At 45.9% G+C, this 27,175-nt stretch overlaps 1 protein-coding gene across 1 annotated transcript in view; it reads left to right on the top strand.

Annotated features, from left to right (window-relative positions):
* TENM4 (teneurin transmembrane protein 4) overlaps positions 1-27,175 on the top strand; it is a 2,883,939-nt gene that overhangs the window by 2,821,568 nt on the left and 35,196 nt on the right. Inside the window, 5 exon segments of the mRNA XM_053900128.1 lie at positions 2,016-2,265; positions 4,492-4,512; positions 12,479-12,711; positions 16,600-16,754; positions 22,806-23,683. Of these exon segments, the coding sequence (XP_053756103.1) occupies positions 2,016-2,265; positions 4,492-4,512; positions 12,479-12,711; positions 16,600-16,754; positions 22,806-23,683 (1,537 nt within the window).

Genomic DNA, 27,175 nt, shown 5'->3' with positions numbered 1-27,175 from the left:
ATATCATAAACTCGTGTGTAAGCGTGTCCAGTGGTCAGAGTCAAAAACTTTGCACTGCTATTAAAATTGCCAAATAATTTTAATAAAACGATTTGAATTAAAAAAAAGGTATAAGGAAAAACTAACCAACTAATTCTAAATTTTATGATAGAAGAAAGATTTGTGAATAGCTGAGACAGCCTTTAAAAGAAAAAGGAAAAAAGAGGCACTGCCAGACAGTTTGGTATCCGTCTTAAAAGAAACCACAGTCTCCAAAATTGTGGTGCTTGTATCCGAGCGGATAAATAGCTTCTACAGAACAGAGCATGGGGTTCAGAAACTGACCTATAAGTGGTCATCAGGAATCATTTTGGCCATGAGTGCCAGCAAAGCCAAAATAACAGAATTCCAAACAGGCAAAAAGTTTGTTTCTCCCTCGCCTGAAAGTCTGGAGGTAGATAACCCAGGGCTGGCTTGGCATACTGCAGGCTCAGGGGCTCAGGCACCTCCCTCCCACTGCTCCAATCAGGCCTCCATCCCCAAGGCTATGGTTCACGGTGACCGCTGAAGCTCCAGCCTTCATATCCACATCCCATCCAGCAAGAAGGAGGAAAAGGGCTAAGGGCAAGCCCTTTCCATTGCAAGGACACCTCCCAACAGCTGCCCACCCCATTTCTATTTCCATGCCACTGGCTAGAACTTAGTCACCTGCCAAGTGTAGGCAGTTCCAGATAATAACCTGGACAGCCAAACATCAGGGGTTCTGTGGCTACAGAAAAAGGACGGGGGACAGGATGGATACCTGTGGATGACTACGGTTTCTGCTACGCTCCATACACACATAGAAACTGGCACATGACACAGGCAACATCAGATATCGGTGGAGACGGATAGTTATTTTAGAAATCGTATTGGAAAAACTGGCTCAGTGGGTGAAGAAAAGTAAAATTAAGTTCACACTACATACAAAATAAGCAAGATTGATTACAGATCTAAATTTAAAAGGTAACACTTGAAAACTAGTAGAAAACACAGAAGAATATCTTTATGATCTCAGAGAAGGATTCCCTAAAACCAAAAAGCACAAGCATTAGAGTAGGAAAATGATTTGATTGGACTAGGTAAAAATGAAAGATACCTATTTAATAAATGACAGAGCTAATAGGTGACAGCCTGGGAGAAGATTCTTGTGACCATAAACCCAAAACTCATTCAGGCTTCAGTATGGAAGGAGTGAGGTCAGAGGCACAGTCCAGTTTGGAGACTGTGGCAATAATATGGGAGATAAAGGATGATCTGGGCCCAAAATAAACAGTGTGGATATGGGATGAAGGCTACAAGTCACTGAGGTCAGTCCCTTCATTTTGCTGGTGAGGAAACGGAGATCCAAGCTCTGTTAAAACAGTAGGAAAGCCAATACAACATCTGGGATCAGCCCATTAGCAGCAAAACCAGGTAGAAACCCAGGTGTCTTGAATCTACCCTGGTGAGAAGAGACTGAACTTCACTCATGCATTTCTCTAAACATTGATTGAGATCTACTCTGTGTCAGGTTCTGCGATAGGCACCGGGGATATAGAAAGGGAAATAACATGGTTTCAGTCTAAAGAGAGAAAAACATGTAAGTGTCATAAAAAATCCACACTGCAGTAGAGATGGGGACTAGGTACAGGAGATGTGTACAGTCTATTTGAGAAGGAGTGGAGCTGAATGATTAGGGGCCTGGACTTTAGAGCACTTCTACTCTCCGTGTAACCTCAGGTAAGCCACTAGCCTGTTCCCCCCTGTGCATCCAGAGGGGACAGTGATACCTATCTTACAGAGTTGTTGAAAGCGTTCAATCAGGAAGGCAGCATGGCCTGTTCAGGACACTCTGGGTTTCATGATGGGGGTGTGGCAGCCTTGGGGGGTAAGTCTTGGAAATCGTAGGCAGAGATCTTGCATTCCTTGCAAAATCGAGGCAACTCTGTGGTCAGCCGCAGAAGACAGCCGTTTCCTGCTCCATAGGTGATTCTGTTCTTCTGTCCTTGTCCCAGGCATCTTACACAAAGGGAATGGGGAGAACCAGTTTGTGTCTCAGCAGCCACCCGTCATCGGGAGCATCATGGGCAATGGGCGCCGGAGAAGCATCTCCTGCCCCAGCTGCAATGGCCTTGCCGATGGCAATAAACTCCTGGCCCCCGTGGCCCTCACGTGCGGCTCTGACGGAAGCCTCTATGTGGGAGATTTCAACTACATCCGGAGGATCTTCCCCTCTGGGAATGTCACCAACATCCTGGAGTTGAGGTATGTAAGGTGATGTCCTCCTCACACTTCCTAATACTGTCCCTTTGCTATCCCGTGGAGCCCACCTAGCATTACCCACGACACCCAGAGGAGCCTCACCTGTCAGAGTCCATCTGAGACTTTTCACTTCCCAGCTCAGGGCTAAACTGTAAGCTGGGGGCTCTGGGGAAGCAGGTGCTGCTCTCCACCGGGCACTGAAAGGAAGACCAGCCACTCGTGGGGCAGGGGGATATCTTTGACGCCCAGAAGACGTAGAAGGCTGCTAACAACCAGGAATTAGACTTTTTGGAAGCCCTTGAACTTCTTTCTGTTTCCTGGCACCAAACAGATTGAAATTAGTCTCATGAGACCTCTTATAAGGACAAAGATGGCAGAACGGACAAAGCCAGCATTAGTAGGTTTGGCCCTGTTACTAAACACTCATCCGAGTTAGAGCAGTCCTCTTCAGCTGTCTGGTACTGAGATAAAGGCCCATGGGCTGAAATCTGGCAGTGCCTCTGTGCTCCTAGCATGCTGCAGGGCCAGCTGACTCCACCTTTTCTCTCTCCCCATCCCAACCGTGAGGGATGGAGCATAGCCATACTTAGAGCTTGGGGAAGGGCCTGATGGGTTGCATTTTCTCTAGACTCCCTAAATCGGGTCTTCTTAGAACCAGAGCACTGTCACAGGGTGGGTTCTAGGGTTACAGAGAAGCTGTGGTTAGAGACAGGGTTGCCCCACACTCCCTTTCAGGAGAAATTGCCCCAAGTTCCTCAAAATTGCTTTAGGGAGTAGGATCTGCCCATGTCCTGGGCAGGAGTTCGTGTGAACAGAACAGGCCTGTGAGCTGGAAAGCCTTCTTCCAAACTGGCCAGGGAAAAGGAAACTCACTTCTGTGAAGTCCCAACTATTTGCCCACTATAACAGTCCTGCAAGATATTTACCACTGTTGCCCTTGACAAACAAGACCAAGGAGACTCGGGGAGTTTAAAGAATCTGCCCAAGGTCCAGCTTCTAGAGTGGCGGACCGAAGCCCACAAGTCCATCGCACAGCTCTGCATGGCCAAAGAATTGTCACCTGACCCAAAGAGGGCCACTTTGGCTTTAATGCCTTGTTAAGTTATCCCCTGGAAGTAATTGCCTGCTGAGAATGTCTCTGCAGTGCCCATGTGAAGGAAGGGAAGGCTTGCTAACTGACCACGGTCATGGCAGCCCTCAAGAGGAGAGGGTTCGTAGTCACCCACACACACAGAGACAAATGAAGCAGGAGGTCTTTGGCCATGACAAGAATCAGAAGCCTGAATTCTGTGGACTCATAGGAAGTGGGATATCAGGCTTTGTGAGAACCACCAATGGAATATTCTCTGCCTTTCTTCTCTCTTTTATGAGTTTCACTGCCACAGACATCCGTCAGGGAACGACGTAAGCCTGTCTGCTCCAGTCAGCTGCTCACATTGTCTTTCCACCTCCTGTAGGGTAATGGGAAGAGCCACAGCCTAGGGGTCAGCCCACCTTGGCAGAGAAGCTGTCCAGCTGTGGGCAAGACATCTACCCGCTCTGGGCCTCCATTTTCACATCTTCAAATAAGACGCCCCATTTTCCCTGCCTCCCACCTTTGAGGGGAGATCGTGGAAGACAAATAAGTAGGGAAGGGAGGAGTAAATGAAATTTGGAAAGAAAAATACACGTATCAGTATGTTGTCAATCTTAATGTATTTTCTTCCCGGCCTGTCCCCCTGTTCCCCCCCGCCCCCTGCCCTTCTAATTATGGTATGTCTCCAGTTCTGTATTCTGTCATGAGGAGGATCATGGTGGGCTACGCAAGTTTTGAATACCCTCTGTAGGGCAGCGTGCACACCAACAGAGGCACAGCAGTGAACATGCGTGTCTCGGGGAGCGTGACTCTGTACGGGGCGGGGAGGGGGGAGGGAAGCCGCTGCTGCAGCCCCTGTCTTAGCTCTGGTGAGAGCAGCCGCGTGTGTCAGGCTCATCCCCTTCCCTGAAGTCAGCAGTAGTGGTGCAGGTGAAGCCATGCCTCTTCTGTGATATGTAGCTGCTTGTAAGTGAGCTCACTGACAAGTAATATCCAATATAAAATAAATCAGTGTCATAGCTGCTAAGTCTTTATTTATTATAGTATTGTACAGTACCATTGCTGTCAAGTTCTCAGGCTGCTAATAATGCTTCTAACCCCGCTGCTAACACCTCATTCTTTCTTCTATTCCCTGCTCTCCTGTCTTCTGTCAGAAATAAAGATTTCAGACATAGGTAAGCCAACCAGTGGAGAATTTCCTGTCTCTCCTCTGCCTTGTTGCATGTTGTGTGGTAAGCTGCATGTGTCAAATTCAGATGGCTCACTAGCAAATGGATCCTGTGTGATTGGAACTGATTGGAGGTAATCAGTTACAATGAGAGAAAGTCATTAATAATGGTGGGGGTGGGAGGCGAGAGCCCGAACTCTTCTAATCTCTAGCAAAGTGTAGCAGTTACTTGGGTAATCTGTGGACATGACGGACTGAAATAATAGGGGAAACAATTTTAACCTTGGCATAGTAATTTGAACACCAATCCGTTTATCCTTGGAGTGAATGAGGACAACCTCCTAACTGTGTTGAATGGCTTTCATAGTCACAATGGGACGTCTTGAGAACATCTTGATCAGGTGAAGAACTTGGACAAAGACAGGTTTCAGATTTGCACTTCTGTGGGCATCGCAGGTGCCTTGGCTTTGGTGGCTAGGATGCTAGGTGACCCCACCAGAAAGTTTGCCAGCAAGGGAAGAGTGGGGAGGAATGTTTAGGCCATATGAACCACCCAGATAGGTGGTTCATCAAATAGGATCTTTATCACAGAGGGGATTTGTCGTGTAGGCTCACAGTGAGGCTCAGCAGGCAGAAGGGAGCCACCTCATCAGAGACACCAAGAGAAATGTCTGCCCATCAGCACCACTGCCTTTGGGGCACTCTACTGACTCCTGGGGAACAGTCACTTCAGAGTCCCCTGCCTAACACACATCTGGGTGACTTGAAAAAGCCATGGGCAAATGGAGCTGGGGCGGCTACCAAGGTAGCTTTCAGTTACCCACACGTGGCTCATACCGAAGTGGCGCGTGGGCTGGGTGCTGAGTGGGAATAAAAGAAAATCTTAGGCTGGCGGAAAGAGGCAGACCCCAAATCCAATAACGATCATCTCCGTATCTATGTAATTAGATATGGTATTAATGTAACAATCGTATATATTATTTTAAGATAATAATAACATGGACAGAGCATTTAGCGTGAGGCAGAAAGAAGGTTCATGGATTTACATGGGCTATAGCAGTTCATCCCCAAAGCACCCTGTGAAGTAGGTGCTCATGGCACATCTAATTTACAGATGAGAAAACTGAAACCCGCCCCCTCCCCGCCCGCCCATTGTCTGACCTTGAAAAAAAAAATCACCTCATCTTTCTGAGCTTTACTTTTTGACTTGAGGTCAACAAAATCTCTCTTGGAAACCGTTTTAAGGGTTACAGAGGATACTTGTAAAGTATCTAGCATTGTGCCAGGCACAGAGGGGAGCTCCAGACATGGCTGCTATTATTATTGCTAGTATTATTATTATTATTATTATTATTATTATTATTACTATTATCATCATCATCATCATCATCATCATAACAATTATATGATGATGATGGTGTCAACTTTCCCAAAAAGGAATTCAGTCCTCTTACAATCAAAGATACGTGTCTTAAAGTAAATTAAATAGAAGTTGGTAACAAAAGGAAAAAAGAGGAAACACATATGTGTGATTGTATGTCAGATTAGACCCTGGACTTCCTGGCAGCCAGAGCAAACAGGGAAACATAACTATTCTCATGGTTTGCATTCTCAGAAATGGGAAAATGTGCTCACTTCTCAGAGGGGAGAATACTTTTTCCTGACACGGAAATCTGAAAGAATTTTTAGTGAGCTTTGTATGGCTGATACTGAACTATATACATCGATACATACCTTCAGGTTCAGTTTTAGAGAAAACATAGAAGTTCATTTCATACGAAGATCTTGGGTGAAAATCTAGCATTTCACGTTGAGACCTTCAGTGAGTGGCGGTAACTGCCTGGGACGCAGTGGGGTTACAGGGGACCGAGCTGGGAAGAATTAGTAGGTCAGGGTTCTTGTCCAGCTTTGTTGTGCACTTGTGTGGCTTTGGGTTGGGCATCCCGCTTTTCTGGCTTCCAGTCTCATCATCTGTGAACTGTGAGAGCTGTGGTTTTGGTGCCTGATGTTTAGTGATCTTTTGATACATCCATAGCATGATTTCAAAGCCAGTTTCCTGCCCTCCCTCAATTCATCGTTTTCTCAGGTGCCAAAAACGATTTCTAAAGTAAAACCAAGTGGAAGGAAAAAGGGAATTTGTTTCTGCCTTCTCTAGTTTCTTAAAGAAAATCTGGAATGAAAACACCTAAGTCTGAGCTCTGATTTTAACTGGCACCTGGATATTGGTAAATCCCTTCCCCTCTCTAGGCCTTGGTGTCCCCATTCATAAATGTCAGAAGTGGATTAAAAATTCTAAAATTTTATCCTCTCTGTCCATGAGCATTTACTGTCTCAGCTGTTCCCAGGAATGGTAGCCTGCACACATGCTCCCCAGGGCAGCCTTGCATGCCTCTGGCTGTTCAGCCTCCATACCAGCCCACCGCGCAGGGACCCCTAATCCTTTGGGCATCTTCTTCTGTGGACCCTCTCAGGGAGCGAGGATCCTCATTTCCTCCTGGATCTCTTCCCCAGGGTGATGGAGGATGCTTGATGCCTTTTTCAGGGGCACATTTGAACTCAGGTCTTCATCAGTCTCCATCAACGTATTAAGTTAACTCCAACAGAAAGCCCTAACTTCCCCCAGGAAGTAGGTTGGGCAGGACAATATTAAGTCTGACATACTTGGCTTTTCCATTATGCAGTAACATAAATACTCTGAAGGTTTCTCCAGGTGACCAGCTGCCATTTATTGGGCATTTTTATTTCTTTTTTAAAATTTTTATTCAACCTTTATTTTTGAAAGAGAGAGGGGGCAGAGGAACAAATAGAGAGGGAGACACAGAATCCAAAGCAGTCTCCAGGCTCCGAGCTGTCAGCACAGAGCCCGATGCGGGGCTCAAACTCACTGTGTGATCATGACCTGAGCCGAAGTCAGAGCTTAACCAACTGAGCCACCCGGGTGCCCCTGGGCATTTTTATTTCTTAATGGAACTGGCACTATGCTCAGAAATTTATATTCTTTATACAATTTTGTCCTCAGAGTAGCCCTTTAATGTAGTTGTGATTATCCCCATTTCTTAGATGAAGAAACTAAGGCTCAGAGTAATGAAGTGATTTGCCCAAGGTCACCTACTAAGTGGGTGGTAGAACTAGTATTTGAACCTCTGTCTTTGTGGCTCTCCCCCCTGGTTCTAAAAGCCAGTAAATCAAGTTCTACCAGGGCCGCCACCAAATGTGGTCAGAGGATGCTAGTTACTCTGAGACAAAGGGAGAATTCTCACTAAGAAGCAGGGAATAGATTGCCTCTAGTCCCTGGACTCCCAGCTCCTATCAGGAAAGTCCCACACCATCCAGAAAGAGGACAGTGTGAGGCTTGATTTCAGTTCATGAATGTCCGGAATGGTACTCTTATAGCATCCAAGTGTGTACGTAGCTTCCAGAAGTGCCAAGCTCACGTTTTTGGAAGTAGAAAAGAATGTGGGTCCCACAGTGGACTCAGGAAACAGAGCTGTGACCCTTCTCTGTGCCCAGCCCGACTCAAGATACCAAGAATCAGAACTGACTCAGACATGGTCCCTGCTGCAGAGCTGATCCCAGGGCTTTCAGCTGTAGGCCACCTTCCATGATTTTGAGAGTATTCAAAGGCCTTGCTGCTCGAAGCAAGCAGACAGACCACAATGGTATCCTCTGAGAACTTATTAGAAACATATGCTCTCAGGCCACACCTCAGAACTGCTGAACTGGAATTTGCATTTTAATACAATCTCCAGGTAATTCATCTGCATATTAAAATTTGAAGAGCATGCCTCTAAGGCCTCAGTTTCCAAATCTGGCTGTGCCTCAGAGTCACCTGGAGAGATCTTAAAGGGACAGATGCCCAGGCTCTTCAGATATTGTGGATGAGGTTTTTCTTTCTTAGGCTTTCCTGGTGAATGTGCTGTGTAACCATGTTTGAGAACCATCACTGTAAGATCCATAGCATTATTATTTCCCCTGTATGCTCCCAGCAAGATGGATAGCCATTCATTCACCGGTGCATAAATTTGTGGGCTTTTCTGGAGCACTTACTCTGCACCAGCCCAGGGCCAAGCAGCAGGGACTCGAAGCTGGTCCCTGCCCTTGAAGAGTTCGAGATGTCATTGAGGAGATAGACAACTAAGCAGAACAGTGTCTTAAGGTCCTACAGGTAGGAAAAGTATATTTGCTAAGGGTCTGGTGACACGACGAAGCAAGTGGCCAGTTCTCCAGGGGAGGTCTGGGGTCTGGGGGTCTGGGGATCCAGGAATGGCATTTCAGATGAAATGATGCTGGAACTGGATCTCAGGACATGGACGTGATCAGATGCTCCCCAGTGAGTAAGGGCAATGGTGCTTCCTAGGCTTGGAGAGGCAGTGTGGGGAAATAGGAAGAACACAGCCTTTAGGTCAAGAAGATTGGAGTCAGAAGCCCATCCTGCCACCTAGCAGTCTCTAGCTCTGGTCAAGGCACTTCACCTCTGGTGGTCTTAGTTTTCTGAAATACTAAAAAAAAAAAAAGCACCTGCCTTACATGGCAGTTGTGAGGAACGTCAGGCTGTGCGTGCAGAGCACAAGGATGGTGTCTGGGACGGAACACACACCCAGAGGTGGTAGCGGATGCCTTCGTACCAGTGACAGTCATCTCTCCAAGCTGTGTTCCACCAAACGGTGGCCCTGCCCCCGATGGGGGCCCAGGTGCTGCTCCCTGTACAGGTGGCATGAGGAAGGAGGGCGCTGAAGACTGTCCAAGTGCTCTTCCAACCAGAAAGGGCTGTTGAGATGTATAATTTCATTTGATCCTGATGACAAGCCTGTGAGCAACGCAGAGCAGGGACTTAATCATTTGACAGCCCAGGGACCTACAGTTTGAGCGATTTAGGGGACTTGCTCCAGTGAGAACCCACATCTTCTAAATTCAAAGCTAGCATTCTTTCCCCTACACTAACCCGACTGCCAGACCTCAAATATGTCCTTGAGCACAGAAGATGGGCCGCGGCTCTTACAGACTCCCTGGGACAATCCTGCTGGTGCCACCTTCTTCTGGAATTCACTGAGCTGAGAAACTGTACATGAGTGGCACTTCTCTGGGTCACTGCAAGAAGACATGAGCCAGAAACTCAGGGGGCTAATCTAAGTGGACAGGGCCCCCACCACATTCCCGCAGGGACACATTTGCTGCCAAGGTAGATAGCACCGGTTTATCATGAGTGATGCACAAAGAAATGAAATGATTCCCCGTCCCCCCACCCCTCCTCGCTCACCGCCCCACCTCGCAGCTGTCATCAGGGAAGCAGAGAGATCCGGGCTGCCCCACATTGCAGACTGGGATCTAAGGTCACTGCATTTTATTTAGCCAGAATCAGTGTCATCTGGGAAGATCAAATCTGTGCTGCATTAGAGGGTTAGTCACAAGGGACATTTCAACATAAACAGCACATCTATCCTGTTATCCATTTCCCTCAAAAGAGAAGGAAAAGAAACACCCAAGTAATTTGAGTGAAAATGGTATTTAAATAAACTCAAAATGGAGATACCATCCATTTAAAGCAAGTGACAGCTATGCCCTAGAAGGCATCAAGTTGAACATTAGAAATACAAAAATGAATAAAATTCCATCTCTTCCCTTCAAGGACTGACTGTCAGATCTGGGAGACAGCCACATAAATAAATACCACGGCATTATGTGAAGTGTCCTGTAACCCAGTTATGAGCAGATATGAATCTCCACACACACGGGTTAGGGAAGGTTTTGCCAGAAAAGGTGCCACTGAGCTGATACCTGAAGAATGAGCAGGAGTTTAGCAGGCTGGAAAGGGAAGGGGACAGGACACTGCAGAGTGGGAACAGCAGTTATAGGGAGGTACGGAGGTGTGTGTGTGGGACCAGATGTCCCTGATGGACTGCAGGGCATACCGGGGGATACGAGGCAGCTGCAGAGAGTGTTGCTAGGCTGGGGAGTCTGAAATCAGCCTATAAAACAGGGGGCGCCCTGGAAGAGAGGGCACTGGGGTGATGTGACAATGTCTGGGTTACAACAAGGAAGAATGGCCTGGAAAGGACCCAGGCTGCAGTCAGAGAGACCTGCCTTTTATTTGAAAAGGATGATGTGATGGGACAACCATGTTAGAGCTAGAGAGGAAGGACAGTTGGAGAAAATCACGTGACCTTAGTCTAATTCAGGGAGAGAAAACCAACAGGGAAATCTTAGGTCTGGGAACCTGGCCCTGTTAAGAAGCAGCCAGTCCCCAAGATAACACCCAAAGCAAGGGATGGTTATGATGACAGTTGGGGCCAGATTAAAACCTTTAGGGACCTTGACACTGAAACGATTATGATGCCCCAGTCTTCATATGTAATTCAAAAAACACCAATCTGTAAAATAAAATTTTGTTTTTCAAAAGAACCCAAAACCTACATGCCCGATGAAACATAAAACAGCTTCCTTCTAGGCTCTTCCGATTGTCTTACTTGCATCTTGAAGGATTGACAGCGCGCCTACTTTGCTGGTGCTGTAGACCCTGCTCAGTCTGCCCTCTGAATCCCCAGCACGGTTTACATCCCACCATCCAGTGGAAATGGCCTGTGCCGGGCCATCCAACCTGAACAGAGGGAGATTCCCTTGAATTGGAAGACATTCTGGAGACTTGGAAGGGGATACCAGTATTAAGATGCAGTTTGAGGCTGGCCATGCACAGGAACTGAAAATTAGTTTCCAGGATTCCAGCTCCAATTTGGCCTAGACCTGGAGTAACGAGGCCATGCACAGGAACTGAAAATTAGTTTCCAGGAGTTAAGATTCCAGCTCCAATGCAGCCTAGACCTGGAGTAACAAGGCCATGCACAGGAACTGAAAATTAGTTTCCAGGAGTTAAGATTCCAGCTCCAAATTTGGCCTAGACCTGAAAGAAATTATAAAGCTGTACCATGTGATAGGAAAATTCAGGCTTAATAAGGAATACCTAGTCTGTCTTCCTCTCCAGCTGCAAAACCAGACATAATGACTAGGAATTAAAAGAACAGTCACAATTATTGAGTATCTGTCATGTGCCATGCACTATGCTAAATATCTTTCACATACGATTTTATATAATTTTCTCAGTATACCGACAAGGTGGCTGTTAATACCCCATTTTGCAGAGGAAGAAAACTTAAGGCCCAGAAGGCCAGGTAACTTGCCCAGGTTTCAGAACCTGGAAATGACAGAGCCAGACGTGAAACCCAGACCGATCTGATTCCTAAGCTTGTGCCTCTTTCCTGCCATGTGCCGAGGGGTAGCACCTTGTCTCTGCAACCCTCCAGACAACTGTGGTCTGCCTTTGCTTTCCTCTGTTGGCACAGCCTTGTCATGATGACTGATTTCCAGATATGGAACTATCATCAGAACTACTCTCTTGGTTTATTTATTTTTCCTTGGGTGTTGCTGCAAATTATAAACTAATCCTGCAATTCATTACATCTGACTGCAGAAGGGAGACTGCTGGGCCCCTGATAAGTATAACGTGAGGATTGACAGAAGACTATATTGCCACCAACTGGGAGTCAGATCTGGCCAGGGACTTATCAGTCAGGCCCGAGGAGGCAGTGGGGCTGCTATAAAAACTTGCAGGAGAAGATCTTGTGTTTTAAACTCTTGAGGTGTTTTTTTCAAGTCAGGCCCTCTCTTGTTTCTGGCTTGGATTTACAAGCCACCTGTGGTAAGCCTCATTGATAATCCTTTTAAGAAAACATGTATTAAGTACCTAATATGGACATAGCTCTGGCTGGACATCACAGTCATTGGCAAGAGCTTTTTGTATTATTCGTTAGGTAAGAGGGATAGCTAAGCCAACCACTGGGGTCAGAAAAATTAGGGAACAATCACCCAAAAGGGGGACACCATCGCCATATGACTTTTTGCATGAAGTCTAGTTGTACATCTCTGGTTAGCTGATAGGAAGAAAGAAAGTACTCACCAGCTGGTGTGTCCTTATTTTCCAGTCACAGCCCAGCGCACAAATACTACCTGACCACAGACCCCATGAGCGGGGCTGTTTTCCTCTCGGACACCAACAGCCGGAGGGTCTTTAAGATCAAGTCCACCGTGGTGGTGAAGGACCTTGTCAAGAACTCCGAGGTGGTCGCAGGAACAGGTGACCAGTGCCTCCCTTTTGATGACACTCGCTGTGGGGATGGTGGCAAGGCCACCGAAGCCACACTGACCAACCCCAGGGGTGAGTAAGGCCTTGCTTTTTAAGTACAAGCAGTAATGTTGATTGAGGTCCCAATAGTTAACTTCCCAGGAGCTGTGAGTCTAATACCACAGTCAGGCTTAGAATTGGAAAAAATTGTAAATTCACACCCTTTGATAGCAAAATTCAGGTTTAATGCCCACTCCATTTTTCAAAAGAAATACATGTTTATCGTTGTGAAAACATTTTGGAAAATACCAAGATGTCTGTAGAGAAAAGTTAAAATTGTCATGATTCCACCTGCCCAGAGATATTCCTAGGTAACATTTCCTGCCTTTCCTTCTAGTCTTTTTTCCACGTGTTTGCATGCATGTGTTTGTATGCTCACCAAAAACAAAATGAGGCCACATTAAACAAACTGTTTTGGTAACCTACTTTTTTTCCCCTAGATGGTATATCACGAACATTTCCCCATGTTACCCATCTTCTTTGTACTCATTTTTATGGCTATATAGTATTCCATAGAATGGACGTCTCATCACTTATCAGCCCCCAACTGTTGGACATCTATGCTCTCTCTCATGTTACTGTTTTATAAGAACATTGCAGTGTATCATCTTTGTAGATGTTCACATGCTGTAAGACGGGTTAGCTGTAAGTTTCAATTTTGAGTCCTTCAAAAAGACCTCTTAATACCCACAATCACAATTTTTCACTCACTTGTTCAGCAAGTATTTACTGAGTGTGCGGTATGCTGTGGTTGCATAGATAATTTTAATGCAGCAGAATAAATAAGACTTGAGCGTGAATCACTGATGTGGGAGAGAGGAAGAAGTGCTCCTTGGCAAGCCAGGAAACAGAACTGTGCAAGGGACTTAAATAAAAGCCGAGAGTGGCCCCTTGTGCCTAGAAGACGGGGAAGGCTTTTTGGAGGAGAAGCCATCATTGTCGACATTCATCAGCAAAGCATCCATTGTGTGCTGGCCATAAAGCTGGGTGACCTATAGTGTCTAAGCCTCAGCATCCCCCTCAATAAAATTGGGGTAATAGTACCTTCGGTGTCCACCTCCTAGGTTTGTTCTGAGGGTCGTAATAAATATATTTCATATGCTATACCACAAAAATGTCCTATGTGATTGTATTAGCAAATGGTGCCAGGTTTCAGGCCTCTCCTAGACCCAGATGTACCCCTAGTGAGTGAATTAATATCTGTGAAAAGTGGTTGGTAAAATGCAGCTGGTACATGCACTTTTAAGTCAAAGCATTATTGTCTAGTGAAATCAGGCAGTTCTGTATTCAAATTCAGACATTGCCACCTAATAGCTGTGTGAGTTTAGGTGAGTTGCTTAACCTCTCTGAGCCACATTTTCCTCACCTATGAAATAGAGATATACTGTACAGTTGCAGTACAGATTAAATATTATCAAGAATGAAAATGCTTGGTTCATTGGTTCCAGATACTTGATAAACATTCTCATAGTGACTCCTATTATAGTTGTTGTATTACATTACCTTATGTTATCACACCACATCATATATTATATTATACAACCTCTATTAGACACCTGATTGGTCAGGTAGTAACTGTGGGGGAAGTATTGTGACATCCATGGTCCTAAATATGATGTCCTCCTAATTATGATTTCCTAACACTGAGCAAGTAGTCTGCAGCAGAAAGAACAGGCTTACACTTAGGGATCCTGCATTATGATTCGGTCCTACTGTTCCTTGCCCTCTGACCTCCTCCTTTGGGCCTCACTTTTCCCATTGATAAATCAGCGGATTGGGCTAAATGACCCCCCCCCCCCGCCCCGACACCACGTGCAGTTGCAACATTCTATTCTCTTCAAATTAAAAGCTTTTTTTGAAAATGTTATTCTCTCCAGGTCTTTCTCAGTTGCTTCACACACATATGTGTTCTCCACCCGCCCTCCTCCCACCCCCGCACACACAGACGCACGCATGCATGCACACAGATGTAGTAGCAGTGAAATTGCCCAAAAGCCTGTAATTAACCCAGATAGAAATGACAAGGGTGCCACAATATGCAGACACTTCGCAGCAGGGAGGAGAAAAGATGTCCATCTATTTAGCACAACAAAAGGAGAAAAACTGAAGTAATTAATCAGGGGGCAGGTCGCTTCTATTAGCCTGTGCAGCCAACTTTGTAAACAAGAATCCTGATTGTTCGTGGAGCACTCATCAGTCCTAGCAGATGGAAGAGAAAGACAGAGCATAGCCAGGCAGACAAGAAAACTCCTGTCCTGCTACTTAAAGAATGTAATTAATGTACATTCTAGGCAGGAACGAGGAATGGCTTCCCTGCCTGAAGGCTGCCTTGTCCTCTGTGTGAAATCGCTCCCCAGCCCTGAGCAGCCTTAAGGAGGGGGTGGAAAGAACACCACTCCAGGGGACTTCATCACTCAGAGCCCCTTGGGTGTCTGAAACCGCCCCAGTCACGGACACGCAGACCCCGGGCAAAGGGTCTTCACAAAGTGCTGGTCGAATCTCATAATTATAGTCACTAATAATTATTGAGGGCTAACTGTTACACATCAGATGTTATTATCCCCATTCTGTGGATGAGGAAGCTGGACTTAGTGAAATGCCATGGCCAAGGTTATACAACTGGAAAGCTTTCTCTGGCAAGCGTCTCTACCTCTGTGAAGCTTTCTCCAACCCCTTCTTTCATTTCATTGCCCAGGGATGACTGAGCAGAACAAAACTGACCAGAATCGCCTTTCCTTCATCATGTCTCTCCCTGGGGCACTCCACCTGGTGCTGGCTCATCCCCAACCTCCCCATCTAGACCATGTGCTCCTGGGGGTCATGTGTCGTCCCTTAGCACCCCTGAGCAGTTCTCAGTTTGGTAGGGCTATTTCTAAACTCGGGATGTTGCACCCGGGGTGGAAATCAATCTCACCCACAATAAAACGTATTAGTCTTGGCCACGCCCAGAATGAGTATTTCCAGGAGTGAGGCCAAGCAGGGGTGTGTTGGGGGGGGGGGGGGGGATAAACACTTCAGGATGATTCTGATACACATCACTGGTTAAGAAGTACTGATTTACTAGAGTGCTAGAGTGGTTCTGAAACTTTGTTTTATATCATGATCACCCAAGGTGCTTGTCAAAAATACAGATAAATATTCAGGCTCCACTTGAGATGTTCTGAACCAACTACCTGTGGGATACATGATAGAAGGCTTCCAGATGATTCACAAACACAGCTGGGAGTGAGAAGTACAAATTTAGAACAATCCCTTTATTTAAGAGCTGAGAATCCAAACGCAGAGATATCCAGTGACTTGCCCAAGGCCACACAGCTGGTCATGGAGAAAGTGAATGGTGAATTCAGACTGCTCTCTTCCATGTGCCTTTTTTAAACATTTATTTCACCCATATTCTCTACACAAACCCAAAGGATTCATGTTTAGGCTGTATACATCTATAATTACCAATGACCATAAACTAAGAATAGAAAAACATGGAGGATGATTCTCTTGGAAGAAAAGAAAAATTGTTACCAAAATGGGGATGGATTTAATTGCGAGAATTACAAGGCTTCAGAAGTTAGGTTAACTTAACTCACAGCTTTGACACTGAAAAGGGTTCTGCTTACTGCTATGTCCAGTGCTTGACAAACCCCCAGAAGTAGGAGTCCAGTTTTGGTGACTACCTGAGCTGATAGGTAAAAATCTCAGCAGTAAGGTGGAGGGACCAGAGCCCTGGAGACTCGGGTTCTAATCCCTGCTTTGAATAAGTCACCCTAAGCCTCTGGGCATCTGTCTTCCGGCCTTTGGATGGGGAGTGAGTCCTGTGGGGAGGATGCAATCAAATCACAGAGGGGAGGTTCTTAATCAGCCCACAAGGCTCCATCTGCGCGTAGGTTGTTACCACCTCTAACGCTGTTTTTGGCTTCTCTTTCCCAGGCATCACGGTGGACAAGTCTGGGCTGATTTACTTCGTGGATGGCACCATGATCAGACGCATTGATCAGAATGGGGTCATCTCCACCCTGCTGGGCTCCAATGATCTTACCTCAGCCCGGCCCCTCAGCTGTGACTCCGTCATGGATATCTCTCAGGTAAGGGGAGAACTCTGCCTGCTAGAGCCCTGGGGCTGCACGCTCATCCGCTCTCCCGCTGGCCCCCCATCTTTATGCTGCACTAGCCTTTGAAGAGCACATTCTTGGGGCTGGGCCTGGGGAAGCACTAAGGACACAAAGATGAGTAGGGCGAAGCTTGGCGCTCTGGGAGTTCACCAGAGGGATGACAGGTGGTCGTCAGAGGGATCCCCGTGGACAGTGAAGAAATCTGCCCCAGGAAGCTTCAAAGGCAGCAGAGAGTCACATGCTGTGAGTTTAAATCCATAGCTGCCTGTGAGTCCCCTCTTTGGAAACACAGGTACTTGTACATTGTCTTTTCTCTTTCTCTACTGTAAATGACATGAGGACAGGAATTCTGTTCATCTTTTCCTCTGCTCTAGCCAGAGTACCTTGTATACAGTAGGAGTACAACCAGTATTTCATGATTAATTAATTGATTGGCTGATTGACTCCAAGCTTTGCTGCTCACTAACTGAGTGACTTTGGACAAATTCCTGAAGTCCTCTGAACCTCTTTTTTTTTTTTATATTTTAAAAATGGAAATAGCTGACTTCAGCCTGGCAGGATTGCTTCGAGAAAATACGAACAGTGCATACTAGGCTCCTGGCACCGCTTGGCACTTGAAAGGTGGTCAATCAACAGAAGTTCTGGTGCCCACGTTCACAAAGGAAGTGCAATTTGTGCCAGGTTTTGAAGGTTTAATAGGGGTTTCTGGGTGGCCAGGAAGAATGGAGACATTTCACACAAAAGGAACAGCATGTGCAAAGGTACAAAGATGTTCATGGGCCCAGTATATTCAAGGACCATTGGAAGATTGAATGCTTGAGCATAAGGTTCTTGGAATGAAGAAGCAGGAGTTGAAACTGGAGTGTTATTTGGGGCCAGTTAGGGAACGACCTTCCCATGCCATGCCAAACAGTTTGGACCTTAGCAGTGAACACCAGTAATCCAGTGCAGACCCAGTGACTGGCAGTTCAGCATGTCCTTAGTTTGTCCTGCAACGTCTTGGCAAGGAAAGTGTCCTTTATTGCTAGATCTTTCGTCAGGGCCTGGCCAGAGCTGCCAGCATTAGCAAAACCCAGGAAAAAGGAAGGCACGAGTTACGTTAAATTGCAGAGTGGGGACAGCAATAACCACACTTAGCTTTTTAAACCCCCTTACTTGTAGGGCAGGCTGCACACAGGCCCTTTTCCACTGACTATTCACCTGCTCCCTGTACTCAGGGTGCAACAGAGGCCAGGAGGCCCCCCTGTTAGTGACATGTGTTGTGGAGCGCTGTCCCCAGAGCCCCAAGGCTGGTGCTGGCGGTCCCAACACCCGCGTCACATCCCTTTCGGTTGCTGGCGTGGTTTTCCTCTGCACTGGCTAATGTGATTGTTCCGCTCCAGAATGGAATCTGTTCTCTGCCACTCGTCTTTCCAATTTGGCAGGCTTCCCCTTGCTGGCTCGAGAATTTCCCTCTCCAGTCTGTGAGCAAGCTTGAATTACCCGTCAGGAAGCTGCTACGGCCTGAGGATGTGCACGCGAGTATTTTCAATTCTCAAAACGGGCCCCGTACCAGCCAGCACAGGGCACTGAAAATTTTCAATCCACACGTTGGAAAGTTGTTTTACTTTAGTGAGAGGTGCTACCAAGCAGCCAAATCAAAAGCTCAGAGGACAACCGGCGTGTAGTGGAACGGGGAAAAAACCCACATTTAGCTTCAGAAATCCTGGGCTGAAATACCTTTGCCCCTGGTCCTCGCTACCCTCATCTGAATCTAAGCATGGAATTTTTTTTTTTTTTTACCAAACTCTCCAGACACGGCTTATATTTTTATATACACGTATGGGCGGGGGTGCTGGCTTTCATTCTGAGAGCTTCCTCTGTACAAACACTCAGAGCTGTTTTACTGCCCCGTGGGGAGCAGGGAGTAAGCCAGAGAGCTAAGAACACAGCTCAGAGGCAAGAGTGCAAAGCAGGGAACCAAGGAACTTGGCCAGCTCCCCTGGGTGGAAATAAGCCCAGGCCCAAGGAGAAACTAGAGGGAGGAATGGAGAAGAGAAGAAACAGAAGATGTTGCCGCCAATCAAAAGAGGGGATTAGTTCCTAGCTCAGCAGTCTACAGAGTGTGACTATATGTAGAGTCCAAAATGACTTCTGAAGAACTTCTTATGTGCCAAGCACTGTTAGAAAGGAGAATACAGAGATGAGTAGGACTTCCTTTTTCTTACCTAGCTGTCACAATATTCCCAAGAGGTGATATTATCTACCCCATTTTACAGATAAGAGAACTGAGGCTCGGGGCGGTGGTGGGGGGGGGGGGGGGGGTGGGGTGGGCGGGGGGCGGGGAATTGCAGTTATAAATGCAGAGCCCTGTGCTTGTTTCCATCAGGGATGTGGAAATGAATTTTTTAATGAAATCCTGAACATAAATTGCCTAGCACAGTGCCTGGCAGCTAGTAATAGGCTGTAAATATTCATTCCCTTTATAATTTACAAAGCAATTCCTTGTACATTGTCTTGATACTCACAATTGCTCTATGTAATATTTATTACCTCCATTTACATATGAGGAAAGAAGTTCAAAGTGTTTAAGTAACGCACACCTGTAGTAATTGTAGAACTGAGATAAGAGGTGAGGTGTGCTGGCCCCAAATCCCTCGCTCTCTCTGTGCCGTTGACCAGTCGTGTAGTCATTCATCCGTCTGGCAATCCTGTTTTTGAGAACAAATAAGTCTGCAATAAGGCAGTCATCTCAGAGTGCTTTGATAAAGGCACAGAGTGTTCTGGGGGACAGAAGAGAGGGGGCTCTATCCCTTCTCAGGATCACAGAATGTGGGAGCTGGAGGGACCACAGCAATTCTAAAGCCTTGTTTCTCCATTTTAGCAATGGGACATTAAGCCTGAGCACCCCTGTCACTAACAGGAGGGAAATCAGAGAAGCTTGTGTATTTGGTCTGCTCCAGAACTAACACACAGGCTCTGTGACAGAGCCAGGACTGACTCTCAGAGTCCTGTTCCTTCTTTTCCAGGTGCTCTGTGCACAGGGCAGGAAGGAGAGAGCAGAAAAGCGCTTGCTCTTCCTTCCTTCCTTCCCCTCTTTCCTCTCCTCCTTCCCCCTCCTCACCCACCCATCAGGGAGCCATCTTTTCATCATAATGACTGGCAGAAAGGTCTGAGCAAGCAGGTCCCCAAGGTGCCAGAGGACCAGAAGGCATAAAATATTTAGCAGCCAGTGTTGACAAGAAATGGGTTTTAGGAAATTGAAAACTCCCCTGTCACGTTACAGTAAACTGTTCTGATGCAGCCAAGGGCTGCCGTGACGCTATGCTCCAGAGAGTACTGGGAAGTGTGAAGGCAGCGGCTCTGGCCAGTGGCTCTGGCCTGCCTCAGGCTCCCTGGCTCTGTGTGGGCAGAGGGGCCCAGGCTGGGAGTGAGGAAGCAGGGCCCGAGGATGGCCCTGAGCAGAAGGGTCAGACGGAGGTGGCCACATCTCATAGGTATATAATTTACTGGGGTTTCTTTCTGCATTAGTAAACTACCACATGGGCATTGGAGAAAATGTAAAAAGTTAAAAATTACAAAGAAGAAAGTTAAAATTACCCCTAATCCAAGTACTGTTAACATGTTGGTTTTTCTTCTCCCCTCTATCTGTAATCTAATTTATTGTTACATTTTCCCCCAGTTGGGATCACACTGTGCTTACAATTCTGTAGCCTATTCTTTTCAATTAATACATAGCAAACATTTCCCAATGTCATTAAATATGCATCTACAACATCACTTTTAAGAGCTACGTAGAGTATTCTAACTCATGGGCGAACTAAATACCATCGTTGAGTTAGTGAATTCCCTCTTGCTGGGCACTTGACTTGGTTGCAGTTTTTCACCATCATTAAACATCGCTGTGGTGTGCACCACTGTTTACAGGGTGCAAGAGCAAATTCCTGGGAGAGAAATTTCTTACCTAAAGTAACGTGCGCGTTTAAGTAAGCCCCACGTTGGACGGAGCGTCGAGGGTTTGTAGGGGGCTCAGGAACCAAAAGTGGTGAGTTCCTAGGAGTGCGGTAGACAACTGGGATGGAGGAGACGCTTCCAGCCCATGTGCAGTGTGTCTGGATGACCTCTTGGGGACACAGCTGGCCAGTGGCTTCCCGTAGTGCCAGCACCTTACCTCCCAGTGTGCTGTTTCCACAATCCAACCTCCTCCTCCTCCACCAACGCAGCATTCTTCACCTCAGACCCTGCCAACTGCATCCCATGCATGCCTGCCTGCAAGCTCACCATCGTCCCTGCCAGTTTCCCAGCCCAGCTCAGAGGAGGCTCGGGCTGGGCCCCAGGACCTCTGAACCCCTCATTCCCATCGCCACCTTCATTAATGTCTTCTGGGAGGACCTGTTCTCTGGGGTGCTAGAAACCATTTTCTTTTTTTTTTTTAACTTTATTTGTTTCTTTGCTTTTTTAAGATTTAAATCCACATTAGTTAATATAGAATAATAATGTTTCAGGAATAGAATTTAGTGATTTATCACTTAACATGTAACACCCAGTGCTCATCCCAACAAGTGCCCTCCTTAATGCCCATCACCCATTTAGCCCATCCCCCCAACACCCTACCAGCAACCCTCAGTTTGTTTTCTATAAGAGCACATAAAAGTCTCTTACAGTTTGTCTCCCTCTCTGTTTTTACCTTTTTTTTGTTTCCCTTCCCCTATGTTCATCTGTTTTGTTTCTTAAATCCCCATGCGAGTGAAGTCATACGCTATTTGTCTTTCTTTGACTCACTTATTTCACTTAGCATAATACCCTCTAGTTCCATCCACGTTGTTGCAAATGGCAAGATTTCATTCTTTTTTGGTCTCCAAGTAATAGTCCATTGAATATATGTACCACATCTTCTTTATCCATTTGTCAGTCAATGCACATCTGGGCTCTTTCTATACTTTGGCTATTGTCGATAGTGCTGCTAGAAACACTGGAGTGCATGTGCCCCTTCGAATCAGCATTTTTGTATACTTTGGGTAAATACCCGTTAGTGCAATTGCTGGGTAGGGTAGTTCTGTTTTTAATTTTTTGAGGAGCCTCTATACTGTTTTCCAGAGTGTCTGCACCAGTTTGCATTCCCACCAACAGTGCTAAAAAGATCCTTTTTCTCCACATCCTTGCCAACATCTGTTGTTGCCCGAATTGTTAATTTGAGCCATTCTGACAGGTGTGAGGTGGTATCTCATGGTGGTTTTGATTTGTATAGAAACCATTTTCTAGAGCTGGGATTCACAAACTTCAGAGTGCACATGAGTTATCCGGGGATTTTATTTAAATGCAGATTCTGATTCAGTAGGTTTGGTGAGAACTGCCATTCTGCATTTCTGACCAGCTCCCAGGCGATGTCAGTTCTGGATATTGAGGAAAGGCTTGTTCTTCCTGATAAACTAAATTTGGATATTCGTGTTAATCCATGAATTCAGTGGGTTGAAATATCGTCTTTCGTACAGGTATCATATCAACAGTTCACGTAGAGTCTGAGATATCTGAACAATTCCTGCTTCAGCCTCCAGACTGTATCTGCCTTCTTCTCCCACCTCCATAACATTAGCTGTCATTATTTGAGCACTCACGATAGGTTAAGCACTCTGTGGTATCGTCAGTCCTATTTTACAGATAATGAATATTGAGGCTCAGAGAGGCAAAGTAATTTGCCAAAGGTCATAATGGTGGGGCTAGGATCTGAACCTAGACCTGTCTGGCTCCCAAGTCTATCTCTTGTTTACTTTTTACGTTTCTTTTTTTTTTTTTTTTTTTCCTTTTTATTCCCTTCTTCATATTTTGGGAGTCTAATGGAGACCATCAGGTGTCTTGGGGGCAGCTTTTGCATGGTTTCACTCAGATCAGGGGGGTTGACCTCCATTGTTGATGACAAGCCACTGTGAGATCAGGCAGGACTGCGTGTGAAGGCACTTGGGACATTATTACAAGCTATATGGGCTGTGGGGCGATAAGTGGTGAACACCTTGCCGGGCGTCTGAGTATCGGTGTCTCCATTGTCAGGTTCGCCTGGAGTGGCCCACAGACTTAGCTATCAACCCGATGGACAACTCTCTCTACGTCCTTGACAACAATGTGGTCCTGCAAATCTCTGAAAACCACCAGGTGCGCATTGTCGCTGGGAGACCCATGCACTGCCAGGTCCCTGGCATCGACCACTTCCTGCTGAGCAAGGTGGCCATCCACGCAACCCTGGAGTCTGCCACGGCCTTGGCCGTCTCACACAATGGGGTCCTGTACATTGCTGAGACCGATGAGAAGAAGACCAACCGCATCAGGCAGGTCACCACTAGCGGAGAGATCTCGCTGGTTGCTGGAGCCCCCAGTGGCTGTGATTGTAAAAATGATGCCAACTGTGACTGTTTCTCTGGAGATGATGGCTACGCCAAGGATGCAAAGCTGAATACCCCATCTTCCTTGGCTGTGTGTGCCGACGGGGAACTTTATGTGGCTGACCTGGGGAATATCCGAATTCGGTTTATCAGGAAGAACAAGCCTTTCCTCAACACCCAGAACATGTATGAGCTGTCCTCACCAATCGACCAGGAGCTCTACCTGTTTGATACCAGTGGAAAGCATCTGTACACGCAGAGTCTGCCTACAGGAGATTACTTGTACAACTTCACCTACACTGGGGATGGCGATGTCACACTCATCACAGACAACAACGGCAACATGGTGAACATCCGCCGAGACTCTACCGGGATGCCCCTCTGGCTGGTGGTCCCAGATGGCCAGGTGTACTGGGTGACCATGGGCACCAACAGTGCACTCAAGAGTGTGACCACGCAAGGACATGAGTTGGCCATGATGACGTACCATGGCAACTCTGGCCTTCTGGCAACCAAAAGCAATGAAAATGGATGGACAACATTTTACGAGTAAGTATCACAACAAGGCCACTTGATGATCTTGTTTCATGAGATGTATTGTACGATTAGAGGTGAGTCGATGGAATGAAAGTTTTTGGATATATTTTGTTTTCGCTCAGAATTTGGGATGCAAACCATTATTGCCTACAATATGTTCTGCGTGTTCATATTCCAGACGATTGCTCCTAGAAAGCAACACGATGTAGTGGAAAAGGCACGAACTTTGACATTAGAAGAGTTGGGCCTGCATCCCTCTAGGCCTCAGTTGCCACATCGGTACAAGGGAAATACCTGCCCAGCATAGCACAGGGAAGTAATGTAGATAAAAACCACAGAGCGCTAGCATCTTCATATGATTCCTGTCCAGAAATAATGGCAACGGGAGAAAGAACGGTTCCATGTAGATGAATTTTCCACGTAATCAAAGCTCACATCGTCAAGTTTCAAAAAAATATTTGTTTTCATTTTAACCATTTGGGGTGGAACTTAACAAATGCTTCCCATGCCTCCCTTCTCAAACCCGTTATACGAACATAATGAAACCTTTCTCTTTATGAGTCGAGATCCTTAATAAGGAACAGCCACAATTGCATATTATGTAGAAAGTGAGGCCAGAACCCTTTGCCCCTGCCCAAAGTGATTGTAAACTGTTCTTTGATCTGCTCCTATGTCTCTTGGTATAATTTTACTGCTTCCCCCCTCAGAGTGGCGCTATTGCATCACTATATGTTATGGTCGTGCCACCCACCCCCAGGGGCTCACTTCCCTTCCCCTCCTCCAGGGTAGCACTTCTTAAGTGGTGTAGGCAGAAAACCAGAAGTTCGGCTTATTCCAATCCTAGTCAAATCAAATACATATGTATCTGAGGTCTTCCTCTTTGAGCTATTTTAATGAATGGATTTTGTACCTTCTCGTTTTGCTACAAGGCTGAGATCTTGGGGGCGGAGGGGGGCAGGGGTTGGTGGCCGGAAGCTTTAAAAAATCTAAGTAGCACCAGATATGGGCTAGGAACCACATTATTGCATTTAATCCTCACAACAGCTCTGGAAAATGAACAATAGTATCCGTTTTATAGAAATAGAAACTAAAGCTCAGAGAGGCTCTCTGTTAGACAGTGAGAATGTGGCAGAACTGGGGTCTGTCTGATGCCAGAGCTCCTGTGCTTTCAGCCCTGCCCTGCTGTCCCCTGCTGAGTTTGTTAATCCCAAATGAACTTAAATCCTTGAACTGTAAATTTTTCTCAAGCTTGTTCAAGCATCAGTTTCTCACAGTCCTGGAATCCAGAGGAAAAGGATTTGTAATAGATTTTTCAGTACAATTTGCACCCAAAAAAATGTCACAGCAATTTGTACAAAGTTCACTGGCTAAATTCCTGTCTCCAAACCCGGGCCTTGTTAATTACAAAGAAAGACAAAGATCCAGGAAAACAGCAATTATCTTGATTAACTCATTGAAAGGGAAATACACTAAATAATTCAATTTCCCTCCATTGCCCAATGGAAATCTCTTCTACATTATTTAACCAACACAGGGGTTTCTTTGTCAGAGCAAAGGGGAGCACTCAGTTCCCAAGGTCACTCCTTCAGATCCCAAACTGAATGTTTACACATCACTGCAACCATTAATCTCCACCAACCCTGAAATCTAAAACCATTTCCTACACCTCCACCAGAAAGGATCCCCTTCCCTGCTCCCTGTCTCCCTTGATGGAATATATAGCCACAGTTGTTTTATGAAGAAGAAAAAGGTAGGATAATCACTTTTTATAAAATGGTATTTGGAATTCCCAAGAATCCCCTGTGAATTGAAGATAAAAGCCCTAAAATTAAGAGAGAAACTTATCTTGACATCCCCACTGTGTGCCAGGATCTTTTTCAACTTCATATTCCCAGCAACCTCAGACCAGAGAAATTAATCATCCGCCATTTTGTTACCAGTGAACAAACTGAGGGATTAGGAACACAGAGAGATTAGGGAGCAGTCTAAAATTACACAGGGAGTACATTGCAGAGCCAGAACACAAATCCATGTTCTTTCATCCACCCCGACTAGGTTCACCTAAGTTCTTTGTGACTTATCTGTATGGTAGGGATAAAAATAGTACTATTTCATGGGATAGTCTGAGGTTCAAAATTTCAATGAGATAAAATATGGAAAACTCAGTGTCTTACTCACCGTAAGTAATCAACTGAGAACTGCTGCTGCTGTCACCACCACCACCACCACCATCATCATCATCGATGACGTCACTTCAAGCAATACAAGTGGATGTAACCAGTAATTGCAGAAATATTATTCAGGCATGAAAGGTATTACCCGGGAACAGCTGCAAGTAAACTACTCAAGGGAGCAAACAAAAGTTGTAATGAAAGTAGGTGGGAATTAAAGTTCATAGCAGAGGAGCAGAATCAAGGGTCGAGTCTGAGAGATCAAGGCAGAACTAGGAAGGGGTCAGGTCCATAAGAATCTCCAAAATGGGCTGAAAAAAGGCATGCAGAGTGGGTCATGAAAAAATGGTTCAGCTCAGACTGTGAACAAAGCAAAGGTCCCAGATATCTGTTTTCACTGAATATTAGCCCTGTGACTCAGGGGCTGGCTGACTGGTTTCCAGACCTAGGTTTCAACCAGACAGAAATCATGCCTCCCTTACCCCATTTCAGGGTCATTATGGGGATCAAAAAAACTAAACAAACACTAAAGGTAAAAAATGCTTGTAAACCATGAAGCTCTCAAGAAGTAAAGATGCAGTATTATCAGTATTGTGGTGTTTCTTAACACACATTTTGACAGATTTTGCCAAATGCACCATTGCTCTAGGGAATTTTCTACTTTTAGCTCCATGAGGCAGTTTAGTGGATTCCAACCCAAATGCTCTAATATTTTTTTTTAAAAATCAGCCCAGGCTTGCCTGTAGCACAGGCTATTACTGAAACAAGTTTTAAGTTGGCTTTATTGATCCTTTCAACAGATTAAATAATGCATCTATCATAAACACAACACACTTCAGAGCAAGTCAACTTAGGAGTTCACAGTTCTGGGGAATGAAGGTTACTTTCCTCTCGTCAGCCTACAGGTCTGCTGGCAGAAAACCTCAAAGAACTCTGTAATGCAATCCTCATCTCCAATGTGTGGTATCATTAATTTCAGACTTGGGATCCTGGCCAGATGGCATTCAGTGGCTAAGAGAACGGCCTCATGAGCACGAGGCAGGTTCCAAAATTCGCTTGCTGGGTGGGTATGAGCAGCCAGCTTTCCTAAGTTTAACAGGGGTAAGTGGCTCTAGTATCCCATGGTGCCCTGTGACAGCTTCTGTCATAGTTATGCTCACACTAAATACTAATTTGTCTCTGTATCAAGCTTAGGGCTTGCCACCTAGTAGGTGCTCAGTAAATATTTAATGAATGAAATGTAAATACAGGAAAGGGAAATAAAGAAGGGAGGAAAAATAGGCTGTAGCGATAAGAGTATCAAATCCCAGCTCCAGCATTATCCGTGTGCCCA

Source organism: Panthera pardus, unplaced genomic scaffold, assembly GCF_024362965.1.
Source record: "Panthera pardus isolate Hobbes unplaced genomic scaffold, ASM2436296v1 HiC_scaffold_12, whole genome shotgun sequence".
In the NCBI taxonomy this organism is placed as follows: domain Eukaryota; kingdom Metazoa; phylum Chordata; class Mammalia; order Carnivora; family Felidae; genus Panthera; species Panthera pardus.
The sequence above is the reverse complement of the archived record's forward strand: the minus strand, read 5'-3'. Positions and strand labels throughout refer to the sequence as shown.